Source organism: Corvus cornix, chromosome 5, assembly GCF_000738735.6.
Source record: "Corvus cornix cornix isolate S_Up_H32 chromosome 5, ASM73873v5, whole genome shotgun sequence".
In the NCBI taxonomy this organism is placed as follows: domain Eukaryota; kingdom Metazoa; phylum Chordata; class Aves; order Passeriformes; family Corvidae; genus Corvus; species Corvus cornix.
In genome coordinates this window covers 51,473,636-51,487,855 of record NC_046335.1, presented here as the reverse complement: position 1 = coordinate 51,487,855, position 14,220 = coordinate 51,473,636, and the positions used below count along the sequence as shown (strand labels likewise).

At 42.7% G+C, this 14,220-nt stretch overlaps 1 protein-coding gene across 1 annotated transcript in view; it reads right to left on the bottom strand.

Moving 5' to 3' along the window:
- Positions 1 to 10,683: 10,683 nt before the first annotated feature.
- The window catches only part of RRAS2 (RAS related 2), a 42,786-nt gene continuing 39,249 nt past the window's right edge, over positions 10,684 to 14,220 (bottom strand). Inside the window, exons 5-6 of the mRNA XM_039552781.1 lie at positions 12,612 to 12,730; positions 10,684 to 12,140 (exon numbers count right to left, since the gene is read on the bottom strand). Coding sequence (XP_039408715.1) covers positions 12,053 to 12,140; positions 12,612 to 12,730 — 207 coding nt within the window. The 3' untranslated portion in view covers positions 10,684 to 12,052. The remainder of the gene's footprint in view (positions 12,141 to 12,611; positions 12,731 to 14,220) is intronic.

The window sequence follows — 14,220 nt, the reverse complement described above, 5'->3', positions numbered from 1 at the left end:
TAGCTCAAAGGTATTCATGGACTTTACTTAGCCAATTGTTCTTGCACTATTCAGCTCCTTTACTTCAAGTAAATGAATGCCTGCCATCAATCTTTAAATTGCTGGTCTTTATTTTTGAAGGGTGAATATGCCAAACCCTCAATCCCTTTGCATCAGGATAGGGAGAACCACCCCAAGAACTTTTTCATGTACCAGTTTTAACCCAAACCAAACCCTTCCTGAATACGGGTCGTATTTGGCCATACTTTCAAATAGGGAAGACATCAACCAGGTTTCCTTGGAATGGCAATTAAAATGCCCAGACCTGAGCCCTGCTCTTTGTAACTGCATTTACCCTGCGAGTCTGTCATCCTGATAACATCCTGTCACAGATGCTGTTGTTGATGTTATGTATAGACAGTGCATTCCCATTTATCTCATTTATAATCCACATCGAGTGACCTGGATGAAATGGACCATCTGGGAAGCAGTTACTCACAGCCCATCTCCTCCACCTACCTGCTCTGCTCACGCTGAGACATTTGGAAATGGGAAAACTGAAACCATTTACTTGTCTGTGGGATTACTCAGGCCAACTTTTTCCACATGGGAGCAGCTGAGAATCACCCTGATGAGCCCTTACATCCTAGAGAAGCTTCTGTCAGAAACAAACCCCTCAAGACACATCAGTAAAAGCAAAGAGCACAGGTTGGCTGCTCTCCTCTTCACATGCCTCAGCTCAAGTGGAGCTCACTGGCACCCCAGGCTCCTTCTCACTCCTGGACCAAAGCACTGAACAGGAGAATGTCCATGAACCATGGTGGTTCATTCTGACAGGGCAAACACAGCCATGCACCCAGAGCTGTCTTGTCTCAGCATGCTGAAGCAGGTGGGCTGAAAAGATTTTGGGTTGACTTTGCCGAACCTCAGGGGAAGAACAGCCTCTCTACATGGGTAACACATCAAAACCAACACCCTCCACCCCCACCAATTTTGGCAGAGTAGTGCTTGGAGAGCTTGCCTCTGCCTGCCTCAGGGGAGCCCTTCACACTCATCCTTGGGGAAGAGATGCTTCAGAGTAGAACCAAGTGTGGTCTCCACTGCTCTGCTGCAGGTAAACAACAGCTTGAGACTCCTCAGAAAAATACCCTGGGCAGCAGATTTAGCCTCCTGGGACACAGGTGTCTCCCTGCTTCCTGCATGTGGATGACAAGCTCCCTGAATGCAAAGTCTCCCAACCCTTCTGCTCAGGAGTTTCTCAATTCTTGTTTCACTAATTCAAAACACTATTGACTGACAGTGAAGCCCTTGCCTGTGATCAATTGTGAGCACCTCCAGCTCCTGGGCAGTGACTTTCTTCTGCAAGTGTCCCAGCTCCTCTCCTGCCCCCTGACCCCACACCCTGCACTGCTGACAATATTTCTTCAAAGCTGAAAATTTCAAAAAGGCTTTGATAGGGAAGCTGGGGCACTCATGAGCCCATGCAAGGGGCAGAGACACAAATGAGATCCATGCTGGAATTCAGTCAGAGAGAGAAATGGTTTTCTTGCCATTCATTCTGCTCCCAGTGCTTCAGGGCATGTGTCACCATGTGCTTGTGCACAGCCACAGCCACACGCATCCGAAATGAGTCATGTCTGCTCCCTGCTCCCAGAGATTCCCTCTGACCACTGCAGATGCAGGGACATCTCAAGGCAAGCATGTTTAATCCGGGGGGAGCAAGGGGCTGGGCTTCTGGGCTACAGCATATGCATGCTGAAGCAGTAATAACATTTCAGTTCTTAAAAGCATTGAGAAGCTGCCCCACAGACTCCCCATCCCAGTGCCAGCTGGGGGAAAGACTAAACTGAGCACTGAAAGGACACAAAATATTCCTTGTTTCAGGTGTTTAGAATACGGCAAATTACTTTATCACCCACATAAATGTGATCTGGAACACTGGTTTGAGCTGCTGAAATACCACAGAAATTAAGCTGGCAGCAGGGCTGAAGCAAACAGGCTGTTGCTGCATTTTCCTGCAAACAAATGGCAAAGTACCTGCTGAGTCACTGGATGGAGCCTAACAGGTTTAACAGTGGAAAGTCAAGAACCCAAAATAAAAACTCCAGATTAGATATTCTAGAAACACTCTGAGTTTTAAGTGTGCATTTTGGGCATGCCCACACTATAATTATATACATATATTGTATCAACAGGACCGACGCTGCCCCCACCACCCCAAACAGTTGCTCAATGAGATTACGAGTCCTTCAGCAGTGCTAATTAGCCCTTACGAAAGCACGGATTTCACCAAGCCCTCGGGGCTGCTGCCTGGACGTGAGGATGCTCCCGGGTCTGCAGGCGGTGCCCTGCGACAGGGGCCGGCATTAATGTCCCTTCCTTGCTGCTTCGACAAAAAAGTTCCTCCCTTTGTCCTCCTGCAGAGCTGCCCGGGTTCAAACGCTGGCCAGCCAGCCTGCAGGTGAGGAGGAGGAGGTGAGGGGAGAGTAAGGACACAAAAGGCTTGTGGAGGAGCTAGTTAAAATGAGGAGAAACACTCAGCAATGGGACAAGCAGTGGCGACTCCAGGACACCCAGCATCTGTGCTGGGGACTCCATAAGCCAGAGCCTTGGATGCCATAATGCTTTATGCAGGGGAACTAGGCAAGGAGGAACGCGCCTGTTTGCTTTTCCACCCTCCCTCATATTACCCTGCCAAAGTAAAGCTTGTGAAAGTTGGGCTTAACGATTTTGCCTGAAAAGAGGGTATTTACATCCTTAAGAGCATCTGGCATAATTCTGTATTTCATCTTCCTTTCAAAGGATAATGCAGCTTCTAAAAATTCCCTCCAAGAGCCATTATGATTTTATGCTGCTCCTGGTATAATAAACAACTTCATTCGTCAGGCTCCAGGCATTTTGCAAAGAAGCCAGCATCACTATTAACATCTTGCAGAAAGGAACCTGAAGCAGCACAGCTTTCCTAGCAGCAACCAAGAAACCCTGGAAGACACCCACACTGGCCCTGCAGCCTCCACACTGCAATGGCCCAATTCCTACACAGCCACAGGATGACCCAATCCTCTGGTAATCTTCCTGGAAGTGTTTAGAAACCTGACAGTGCCATTCATGGTGGTTCTAAAGTCCCACTCTTTACAAGTATAAGAAACTGGCTCTGCATTCATGAGAGCTCAACTTCTTTCTTCTTTTTAAGAGCTAGAAAATACTATATTTACTATATATATATGTATGTATAATGTGTATGCTATATTTGCTCGATAGAAAATACTATAATTACTAAAGCAGAGGAAGTCCACAGCAGCGTGGGCACTGATCAGTATTTTTTAGCAGGCTCAGTCTTCCTCATGGACCATATTGCTGAAAGGACAGCGTGCTGGTTTCATCCATCTGTACAGAGTGAACTGCTAAGGCAATCTTTTAGTAACTTATTAGCTCTTTTCATCCTCTGCTCCTCTCTGAAATATATCCTGATTTCCCGCATGTACAGAAACGGTGGGACATATAATGTAAGACTGTGCCAGTGGATGAGTATAGTGGCCTCCTGTGAGGTATTGCTCTGATAATCAGTAAAAATAAAAAGCTGAAATTTTAAATTTGCTCTGATCGTTTGGAATTGGTTTTGTATTAAAGAAGGCAAAAAGCAGCTCTGGACAACGATGTTCTAATCCACCACGTTCCCCTCCTTTGGGACACCAGCAGCCTTCCAGGGTTTCCCTCAGGCTGCAGCAGCTTGTGTCAGCCCGGGATCCCCTCAGGAGACAGCTGGCGGTGCCACTTTTGGGGAAATTCCAGTCCCCATCTGCTGGGGATTTTTATATTGCATTCATCCCGCTGGACTGGCATCCTCCTGTCTGTAAAAGAAGCTCTGTGCTTTATCAACTGAAATCCAGGTTCAACAAAACCACAACTGTTGGATTTTTTTTCCAATTTATGCAGTGTCCTGCAGGAGCAATTGCCATCAGCCCCAGTACAGAGCCAGGTGCTAGTAAAGGTGTTTTAAATCCCTGCCTTGCACTACATGTGTTGCTCCCATTCCTGTTCCTCCACGGTTCCTGCTGGCTTCAGCATTCAGGAGGAAACTGTTAATACCTCCTTTGGTTGTGTCCTCAAACACAAAACTGACATTCCCAGCTTTCTGTAACTACCACAGACAGTGGATAAGCAGCCAGCCAGGCAGCCCTTTCCTGAACAAGGACTGACACTGACTGGCTTCTAATACAGATATTTTAAACCATAGAATGGTTTGAGTTGGAAGAGAAATCAAAGAGCATCTCATTCCAACCCCCCTGCCATGGGCAGGGACACCTCCCACTAGACCAGGATGCTCAAGGCCAGCCTGGCTTTGAACACTTCCAGAGAAGGAGCATCCACAACTTCTCTGGGCAACCTGTTCCCAACACTCTCACAGTAAAGAATTTCTTCCATAAAGCACCTTGCTAGAGAAGGAATTCAGTACCAGGAGCATTAAAAAAGGCTACTCAGGCTTTTATACATCAGAATCTGGAGGGGGGGGGGAAGGGGAGGGGGTAGAAATAGCAAAACAAAGAAAAATTCAATAAATTTACTCTTTTAAAAATTAATTTTTAAAGCTTACAAAATAAATTTGGATTACTTTAGGAAAATGGAACATGAAAATATCAAAAAGTGAATTTGAAATACAGAGACACACTCACATGCATCAGGCTGTCCCCTCTACTGGAAAGTGGGAACTTTGCCACCTCAGTGTAGTGACACAAGCCAAAAATGAGGTGGCAACCACATTTCAAAGGGCAAAAATACCTGTCACTTCCAGTAGAGCAGGCAAAAAAGCACCAACAAATCTCCCTGCAGCTGTCAGCCCTCCCACATCTCAGGTTTGTGATAAACAGTGACAGATTTCACTCTGGAACACAGCAGTTACACTTTCCAGGGCTTCAATGTTGTTCTGAAATGAATAATATAATTGCCAGATACGGGAAAAAAGTCACTTGATCCCGCTCAGGCTGAGAAGAGTTTGGAATTACAAAATCCTTCATTAGACCATAAAACCACCGTAGAGGTCTGCTCTTGTGCAGGGCATTATTTCAGAGGATCCATATATGGATATTAAAGTAGCAGAATCTATCGGCAGGTGACCAGTTGGAAACTAAACTGCAAAAGCCTTGTAATGCATTGACTCCTCATTCACAGGCAGCAGTCCATAACTATAGACCAAAGCACCTTGTCCTTCTGCACACAAGGTACATTACCTGCTCCATGGTTCACTTAAAACATCTGAGCCTGAGCTGCAAGACTTCACCATTTGTCTCCCTGACATGCCACTCAACAAGCTACTTCTTCCCCAGAAACAAGCAACTTCTCCAAAAAGGGAAGCAGCATTTAACACATTCAAAAATATAACAGACATATCTGATTAACTCCCTAAAATACATCAACTGCACAAGCCACTGCTCCTGTTTCTTCTTTCTGGATCTCTGAAGAACTGGAGCCAGCAATGCAATGCAAGCCTGGCATGCCTTGGGCAGCCACTGTGGTCCAGTGCAACCTCACCATTCCTGGCATGCACGAGTGCAAACCTCACCCCCAGCTCAGTCACAAAGCTCTACTGGAATGCTATGCTGCTTTAACTAAAGTTTCTGATTTTAAAAAGGCCTTTGCCTTTGTCCTTGTAAAATTCCATGGGCTCCCATTGACCTGTTCCTCCAGCAGCTCCATGTCCAAGTTTACCAGCTGCTTCTCCCCAGCATGGTGTCACTTGCAAACATGTTAAGAGTGCACTCTCTCCTTCAGGTCACTGGCAAAATGTTCAAGATGCCAGGTGCCAGGTGAGATCCCTGCAGCATTTCTCGTCACCAGACTCCACCTGGAGGTCAGCCTGCTACCCACTGAGGACAACCACTCCCTCTGAGCCCCATTCATCAGTCAGTGCTTTACCCAGCCCACAACACCCTGAACCTTGATACCAAAATAGAGTGGGGAAAAGTGTTGAAAGCCTTGCTGAGCTGAGGTAAAAAACATACACTGCTCTCTCCTCATCCACAAATTCAGTCACTTTATCACAGAGGGCAATCCTGGTGGTCAGGTGTGACTGACTCCAGTAAATTCATACATTTATACAGACCATTCCCAACCACTTCTCTTTTATGTGCCCAGAAACATATTCCTGGTGGACTCACTGCATGACTTTCCAGGCACAAAAGCAAGGATGACTCCCTGCAGTTCCCTACATTGCTTCCCAGGCCTTGCTTGAAGAGAGGTGCAACATTTGCTTTCCTCCAGCCACCAGGAATTTCCCTGCTCTCCATTAAAGATGGTCACAATAGATGTCCCAGCAGCCTTGTGAGGGCAGCAGCAGGTTCTCTCTCGGCCTTGGATGGGCTCTATCAGGTCCTGTGAATTTGTATGGGTTGAACCCTCCAAAGTAATCCCTGCCTTGATCCTTATCCACTGCTCCTGCCTCTTCTCATTTTACCTTCTCACATGGACCTTGGAAATGAGGTGGGTCAAGAGGCAATGGAGGCTCTGGGTACTGTGTCTACTGCCACTAAATCACCGAGCAACAGTTCCCCCATTTTCCTTGTCCAGCACCAAACTCTTGAAGACAAACAAACAGAGGGGAGTGGTCTGGAACCGCCTGAGGAATAGTCTGGAGGAGTATGTCACATTCAGTCCTAGCAACACAAAGACATCAGATAGGAGTTCTATGGGATTGCTCTGGTGCTACAAGCGGGAAACAGGTGTGTATTCACTATTTCCACTCCAGAGCCCTTCAAGGACATTCATTACAAGTAATACTGCTGGGAAGAAGTCCTCATAAAGCAGCTCCTGGCAGCAATGGAAGAGCCCAAACCTTAGAACCTGGCAGTGACAGATGCCTTCCCAGATAGCCTACCAACCCAACAAAACTTGGTACCAGCAATCATCATGGATGTATTTAGCTGAACATGAAGTTTTTATACAGAACTTTCTGACTGTAAGTCATACATGTTACTAACAATACATAAATATCACTCATTTTTGCTTTGTCTCTGGTATTCCTGACACAGCTGGCAACTATAAAAGTTGGCAAACTCTGAAGAAATTAAGAATTTGTATAATGTTTTAATTAACATGCATCTAATGCTTTTGACTGCAAGCATCCTTCCTGCTTTTCACATCAATTTCTTCAGAACCACGATTTATAAATCACTGTTTTTTCCCCAGCTCTTGACCATCCAGATTTTACAGAATTCACAGAAAATAATTCCTCTGAAATAGCCCTGACACAGGGCCCCGTTTAATTACAGATCAGCTTTGTTATGGTTCTCGCCGTTCATTCCCACCCTGCTTGCAAAAGCAGGCGCTTTAACTCTGTACAGGGATGCTGGTGCAAGCAGCACCTCCCAGCTGCACGTAGGGCTGCCCCTGGTGCCATCTCGTGGTGGTCTGTAGCAGATCCTGGGGCATTCAGAGATGCTGGGGCATAATTGTGCTCTATTGCTCTTCAGTTCAGTTTAACTGATATGAAAACTGGTTTTAGTATGCCCTAATCCACACCTTGGACTAAGAGACAGGGAATTATGAGGTTTAATTACTGTCTCTACTTGCATTTTTGCTTCTTGCACTTTGCCTGCTAACTTCTCCCTCTGCAATACTTTCATGTCAGAAGCATTACTTGAAAATGTAGCAATTTAAGAAGTGCTGATGTCACTACAAATTAGTGATTACCAAATACTGTATATCTTCATACAGCACAATCCAGCTGAAAAAGTAGCTGAACAGACCAGTATTTGCTTTCCAGCAGCAAGACAATGCATTTAATTCTATATACTACTGGTTCACAACTAATATTACATCCATTAATGAAATTTGTCCTTTATATTTAATCCACAAGAGTCTCTCAAACCCTTAATAACTACACTCTTAAAAGGCTAGAACAGCAAGTGAGAAACAGAAAGGTCTAGAATAGAAAGCCCATCACATTTTCACAATGTTGCTTCTGAGTATTAAGTTTTTCCTGCCGTTTAATCCCTTGTCTTTTCCACATCTGTGGCTTCTCCCCAGTAAAGGGTACTCCAACCACCACCCATCCTCATTTCTGCACCTGACTTGTTTTAGGCAGGTGTTTCCATGGTCAGAGCTCCACAAGAATATTTAAGTATCGAGAATTTTCCGAAGTTTTCGGGCCCTCCAACGGGTGTGTATACACAACACTGGGATCAAGATCTTGAACACACCTCTACTTAACCCTACGCCAAACGCAGAATTCGCTTCAAGCCTGCAATTTTAACTTGGCTTTACAACACACCCAGGTAAGAACGCAGAAAAAGCCACATTTACAAAGTGATGAGCAGTGCATTTACCATCCAGGATGCTCTGAGCAAGAGACCATCTTTACAATTTTAAGCCTTCATGTTTTGGCAAGACTGTTGCCCTGCTGTGGGCCAGTGCAGTATCAAAGAAAACACTCCCATGCCCCCACATTTCCAGCTTGATTGTTTTCCTAAATTCCATTTGAATGTTTCTTTTACCATGGTTTTGGTACATTAGGGTAATCAAAATCTACTGGATTGCCTAAATCAAGTGAAAATGAGTTCTGTTCAGCCTGACCCTTTCCCAGCAACGAACTTCTAAAGAATAAGCACAGATAATTTTTGGCAGTGCTGGGCTTGTGGTCACTGACTTCAAGAGTCTCCTGTCTGGAGTAAGTTCATCAAAGTCTTGTAATAAGACTACGTGGCAAGGCCAGTCAATGACTACACAATGCCACGGGTGAAATCTGCTCACATAAATGATGGCAGAAGAACGTTAGCCAACATTTTTGTTTGAATCCAGACTTGGACTTTATCAACGATGACTAACCACGAGGCCACACATTAAAGTCAGTTTTCTTTGGCATTAGTGGGAGTTAACACCTTCCAAATACATTTTGCTTTATTAACCCTTTCACAACAGCTCATCTCATTTCCCTATGCATCAAAAGGCTTTTGCCTACAACCATGTCAATCCCCCTCCTCATCCAGTGGAGTAGCAGGTTCAGCAGTGTGAGGTGACAGAAAGAGGTGTTATTTTGTGCTTTGAAACACAGGTCCAGACCCTACCCCTGTGCTCTAGGAAGAGCAAGAGGTGATTTCTGGGTACATTTTAAACACTCCAGATTTCTGAACTGCAAGTTAAATAGATTTATGAATGTGGCCTTGAACTGAAGTGACTACAAACATAAGTGACAAATCTTAAAGCATTTCTTCTGACAGGAAAAGTTGTAAGAAACTCTCTTGGGTTGTCAGCTAAACTCTATCCTACAGCAAGGTGGCAATGTTGTAAATTAAGAACTAATCCAAGACATATAGATCAGGACTGTACTTTTTAAAAGACTGACAAGGTCCTTATTATATTTTTTTCAAGCATCACACCAGGGCCAGAAGCATAATTTTTCAGCATTACCTTCAGGTACAACAATTAGAAAAGCAAATCATTGAAATACCTTCAGCTGCTTTGAACACACAACCACCAAGATCACCCTTACTGGCCAAAAGTCCCTATTACTTCTCCAAATATTTACTTCATGTCTGAAGAGTAGGATCCAAAGGCCTACATTTAACATCTCCTTAAAGTGGCACATAAGGAACCAGTCTGGAAAAGAGATGACGACATCAAACAGAGATTTCTCTGCACATTCTCTGCAGCAGAAGCCTTTAAAAGCACATGCACATATCCTAGTTAATAAACTTAGCCCAGACTTGCACAGCAGCTGCTGCTGCTGGTCCCAGGGTTGTTTATCTTGTTTGTAAGGTTCACCACATTCTCAACATGGCTCAGCAGGTGTAGGATCCTTAGCATCAACCTCCTCAAAGTTATCCATCTCTCCATGTGGAGCTCTACCACCTTCTCTATCAGTTACAAGGAGCTGCACGTTAAAAAAACTTGTATTTGTAACACTCTACTATTTAAAGCCATTCTACCATGAGCAAAAGGTTAAAAAAATAGGAAAAAAATTATAAAACCTAAAGATATGTTCACCTCACAAGTTCAGTCTCAGCACACATGCTGTAATCTGTTGTCTTAACTCGTTCTAATGCCACATATTCAGTGATTTAACTCCAGAGAGCTTTACATAGCTAAGAAAACACGTGGTGTTTGCTACAGGCTGTAATTTCTTACATTTGACTTGAAAAATGCAATGCATCTCCCAAATGTGTTTCCACTGTAACTTCTTGTTTGAATCTTCCACACATTCCTCCTAAGTAGCCTTTCATCAACCAATAAATCCATCAGGGAGGGGAAGCTACCCACTCTCTCAAAACTGCATTATGCAAGCGAATCTAAATTACATTAAAAAAACTTAAATTCCTCTGCAATGCCTGGCAGTATCTCGACCTCAAGGTTTAATGCCTTGCTGCTGTAAAGGTACCTGGAACTTGTTTCAGCCCCGTTTTCTCAGGAGACACATACAGATTCATGGCAGAGGACCTGACAGTGAGCATAGCTGAGCCTGAAAACACAAGGATTATTGTTTGGACCACTGACTACACACTTCAAGCCAAAGCAAACATCAGCTTTTGTCATCTGTCATGACTTAAGTTGAAATGGCTTTTCTTTACTTCCAAGCTTGAAGAAAATGCTGTGCAGACATGCGTTGCTATTCCCTAGCCAGGTTCCATCAGTCCCTTCTCCCCCACCCCCCACCCCCAAAAAATGCAGGTTTTGGAAGAGATTCAGAAAGAGGCAGTGTGCTTACCCCCCAAAAATGGTTAGATCATCTTTAATTCTAGCACCTGAAGTTATACAAGGGTTTGCTTAATAATCAAGTTTCAAAGAACTGTTGGACACATTCAATTAAGGTGACAACTGTGCAATACCACTCAGTATTTCAATATCAGGGACCATACTCTTGAATTGTTTAAACACAATCCACAGAACTCAAACAACCATCCACAGTTTAACTAAACAATCAGTTAAAAGTCTTACAGTTTAATAATTCACATAATGGTCAGTCTTTAGTAAGGGATACTGAAATTCATTAAAACACAACACTAGATTTTACTCTATAGGTGTGCTGGGCAGGCACAATATTGGCCATTCTTGGGTATAACGGGGAGAGTAAGGAGAAATTTACCACAGTTTGGCAAATCCCACATTTTGTCAGTTAAAAGTGAACTGTGAGAATTAAATACTCATCTTTACATATACACAAGTTATGCTGTGAAAGCATATTTGCTTACAAACATATAAAAATACTTGTTAACTAGTTTGATAAGAAAATAATGTATAAAAGTATATAGCAAAAACATTTAATCATCTCTGACAATGGAAAGATCAAATTCGTTTTTATATCACATGAAACAAAAACAGCTACAATTTTAGTTTTCCTTAATCCCTTACCCGGAAATACAAAGGAAGACACAATTTGTTTTCAAACATAATGTGAAATTTCTTAATGAGCTGACATGCCTCAATCCAGAATGAGCTCAGGTATTTGGCCATATCCTAATAGTAGTAGTAATCATCCTGCAGCTGTTCTGGATTCATAAAATAAATACAGTAGAATGTTTTGGCCACCGAAATAAAACTGCAGCATAAATGAGAGATGAAAATTTTTGCTGACAATGAAATTCAGTGTAGGTTTCTTAAGGCTAGCTGAACACTCAAGTCTAATTTAACTGAGGGCAAAAACAACAAAAAAAAAGCCAATCCACCCCTTTTTTAAAAAGTATTCTCTATACTCCAATATAGGTCTCTGTAATAGCTAATGAAATGTCAGAAGTAAAAATAAATTAATTCACAAGAGACAACTTATGCATGACTTCAACACCTTGTCCTACACGGTTTTGTTTCATCTCCTTTGCGAATAAAACTCCACAAGGCGCAAGCTCTGAAGGGAGAGAAGGAAGGAACTGTGGTATTAGAGAAGCAGCCTTAGTGTTTTGGTTTGAAGTCTGCCCCAGGATGACCGAGTCTTCTTCAAGAACTATTCTGCCAGCTTCTTGGACTAAGGCTATTCTGGTGACCACTTTTAGGACATGCACATATAAGGCTAGACCAATACCAGAAGTGATGTAAAATGATGGAAAGAAAAAAAATAATCTGGCAGTTGATAGCTTGGTTCTTGGGATTCTCAGAAAATAACACAATGGCAGCCTTTCTTGTCTTTTTCTTTCCGTGTTGGCTCTGGTGAAGGAGGGCACTCTTGTTCCTGAAATTTCCTGGAAATAGGTATTTCAAATTAAATTCATAGAATAATTTTCAGCTAAACAAACATAACTACTGTATTCTACACTTTCTTTTTACATTTTCATAGGGAATGCACTTCCTTTTTACATTCAAATTACTGATAAAGTAAGCGATAACTTTTGAGTTCACTTTTTGGTTTTCTTTTTATAAGAAACAATTTTTTACAGAAGGCCAGTCTCAGATTTACTTTATCACATTTACTGACTGGGTGATCAATAAAATCTGAAAGATTAAGGCAACAAAATTCTCTTTCAAATACATATTAAATTCATGTAAGCATTTTTCCTAATGAACCTGAGTGTTTTATAATGGAGATCATTGGTCAAAGCTTAGAGGTAACAGCAGGCAGAATCTCCTCAGCAATTTCCCACTGCATTTCAACACCTTTCCTGCAGCTATCCATTAACATATGGACATTAATTATCTGGTCTCAATTACCATACCTTATAACTCTGACAAGTTCATGAAAAGCTTGGTCTACATTCAATCTGATTTTTGCTGAGGCTTCCATGTACGTTACTTTAAGTTGCCGTGCCAGCTGCTGGCCTTCCTCTTGTGTCACCTGTAACAGACATCAGTGATTAGGCTCAAGGGTTCTGCAAGCAGGTTTGTATCAGCAGACACTGCATGTACATGTTAAGGATCCAGTTCTCTCAAACAGTAATGGTTATTTGGGCACAGCACAGTCCACATGATATAACTGGGAAACAGATTTTTTTTTTTAAAGTAAGTTTCTGCAATAGGCAAAGACTGACTCTCCAAGAAATTCCCCTCACTCCAGATGCCTTTTCCTCAGTTCTGCATAAAGATAAAGTTTTCCTTCAAATGCAGACATGGTTCCTTTGCTCCTCCTCAAAGCAAGTGCTTCAGTTACCATCTGCTGAATTGCTAACAGAATTCTGAATACTATTGCTAATTCACCCTCTAATTGTCCCAGCTAAATCTAGAGGAACAAAAAAATCAGACTACTTTTAAAACAACAACTGCTGTTCAGCTTCTAAGTCTTTATAAAAGTCATTAAAAAAAAGATCTATTAATGATATAGCAAAATATTAACACAGCCAGTTTTAAACATAGCTTAGATTGCCAGAGTTCTAAAAATCCACAAAGCCTTCAGGTAATCCATAAATATTAAAGAAATCCTGGCTCCATAATGACTCCTTGGGAAAACAGTGGAAAAGCAGATGAAGAGGAAACAATGAGCATCATAAAAAGTTGGTATAAAATTTAAAGTGATGAAGCAGAAGACAGGAAGCCAGTGGACCATTCCAGGAAGGAGGAATAAGTTGGTCACAGAGCAAAAGCAAAGGAGATCAGTGCATATTTTTGGATGAGGTGGAAAGCAGCGAGGTCAGAGAACAGAGGCCACCCTGAGTAGTGCAAGGCATGAGAGGCTCCAACGGGAAGGTCACCCACAGGGCCAGGGAGGAAAGGGCAGCTTTCAGTGATAAAAGGAAGTACAACAGATCTTGCCAAGACAATGCCTAGAGGAAGAAATGTCAAAGATTACACTGCTTTCACAGAAAAACATTAAACCAGCACGTAGAGGACTGATATAAGAACAAAAATAAGGAGGATTTATTTTTAAATTAGTTTTGAAAAGGAACTCAAAATATTCATTAGATTAAGAAGCTACACAGAAACAGAAATAGATGGGAATAGAAAAGTAGTGGCAGCATTCCCCACAGTGCATGAACAAAGTACTTTTCAGCTTGCAGAATAGTTTCTTAACAGCTACACAGTGCTTTGAGAGCCTTCATGCATGGCATCTCCACATGTTTGATTCCTCTGTCCTTAGCATCCCACTGGTACTATATTCATACACTTCCTGCTGAAATCCCAGCTGCTCCCACTAAACCCTCGTGAAGCTCTTCAAAATGCTCCCAGCACCCTGTGCCATTAGCTGGAGTAACTCAGGATGCATCTGCTGAGCTCAAACACTCACAGCAACTCTGCATTCATTTCAGTGTTATCATCACCAGCTGAAGCAAAAAAAGAAACCCTTAGAAGCAACCCCAAGATCAACTACTGGATGGAGCCTGTCTTTTTAAC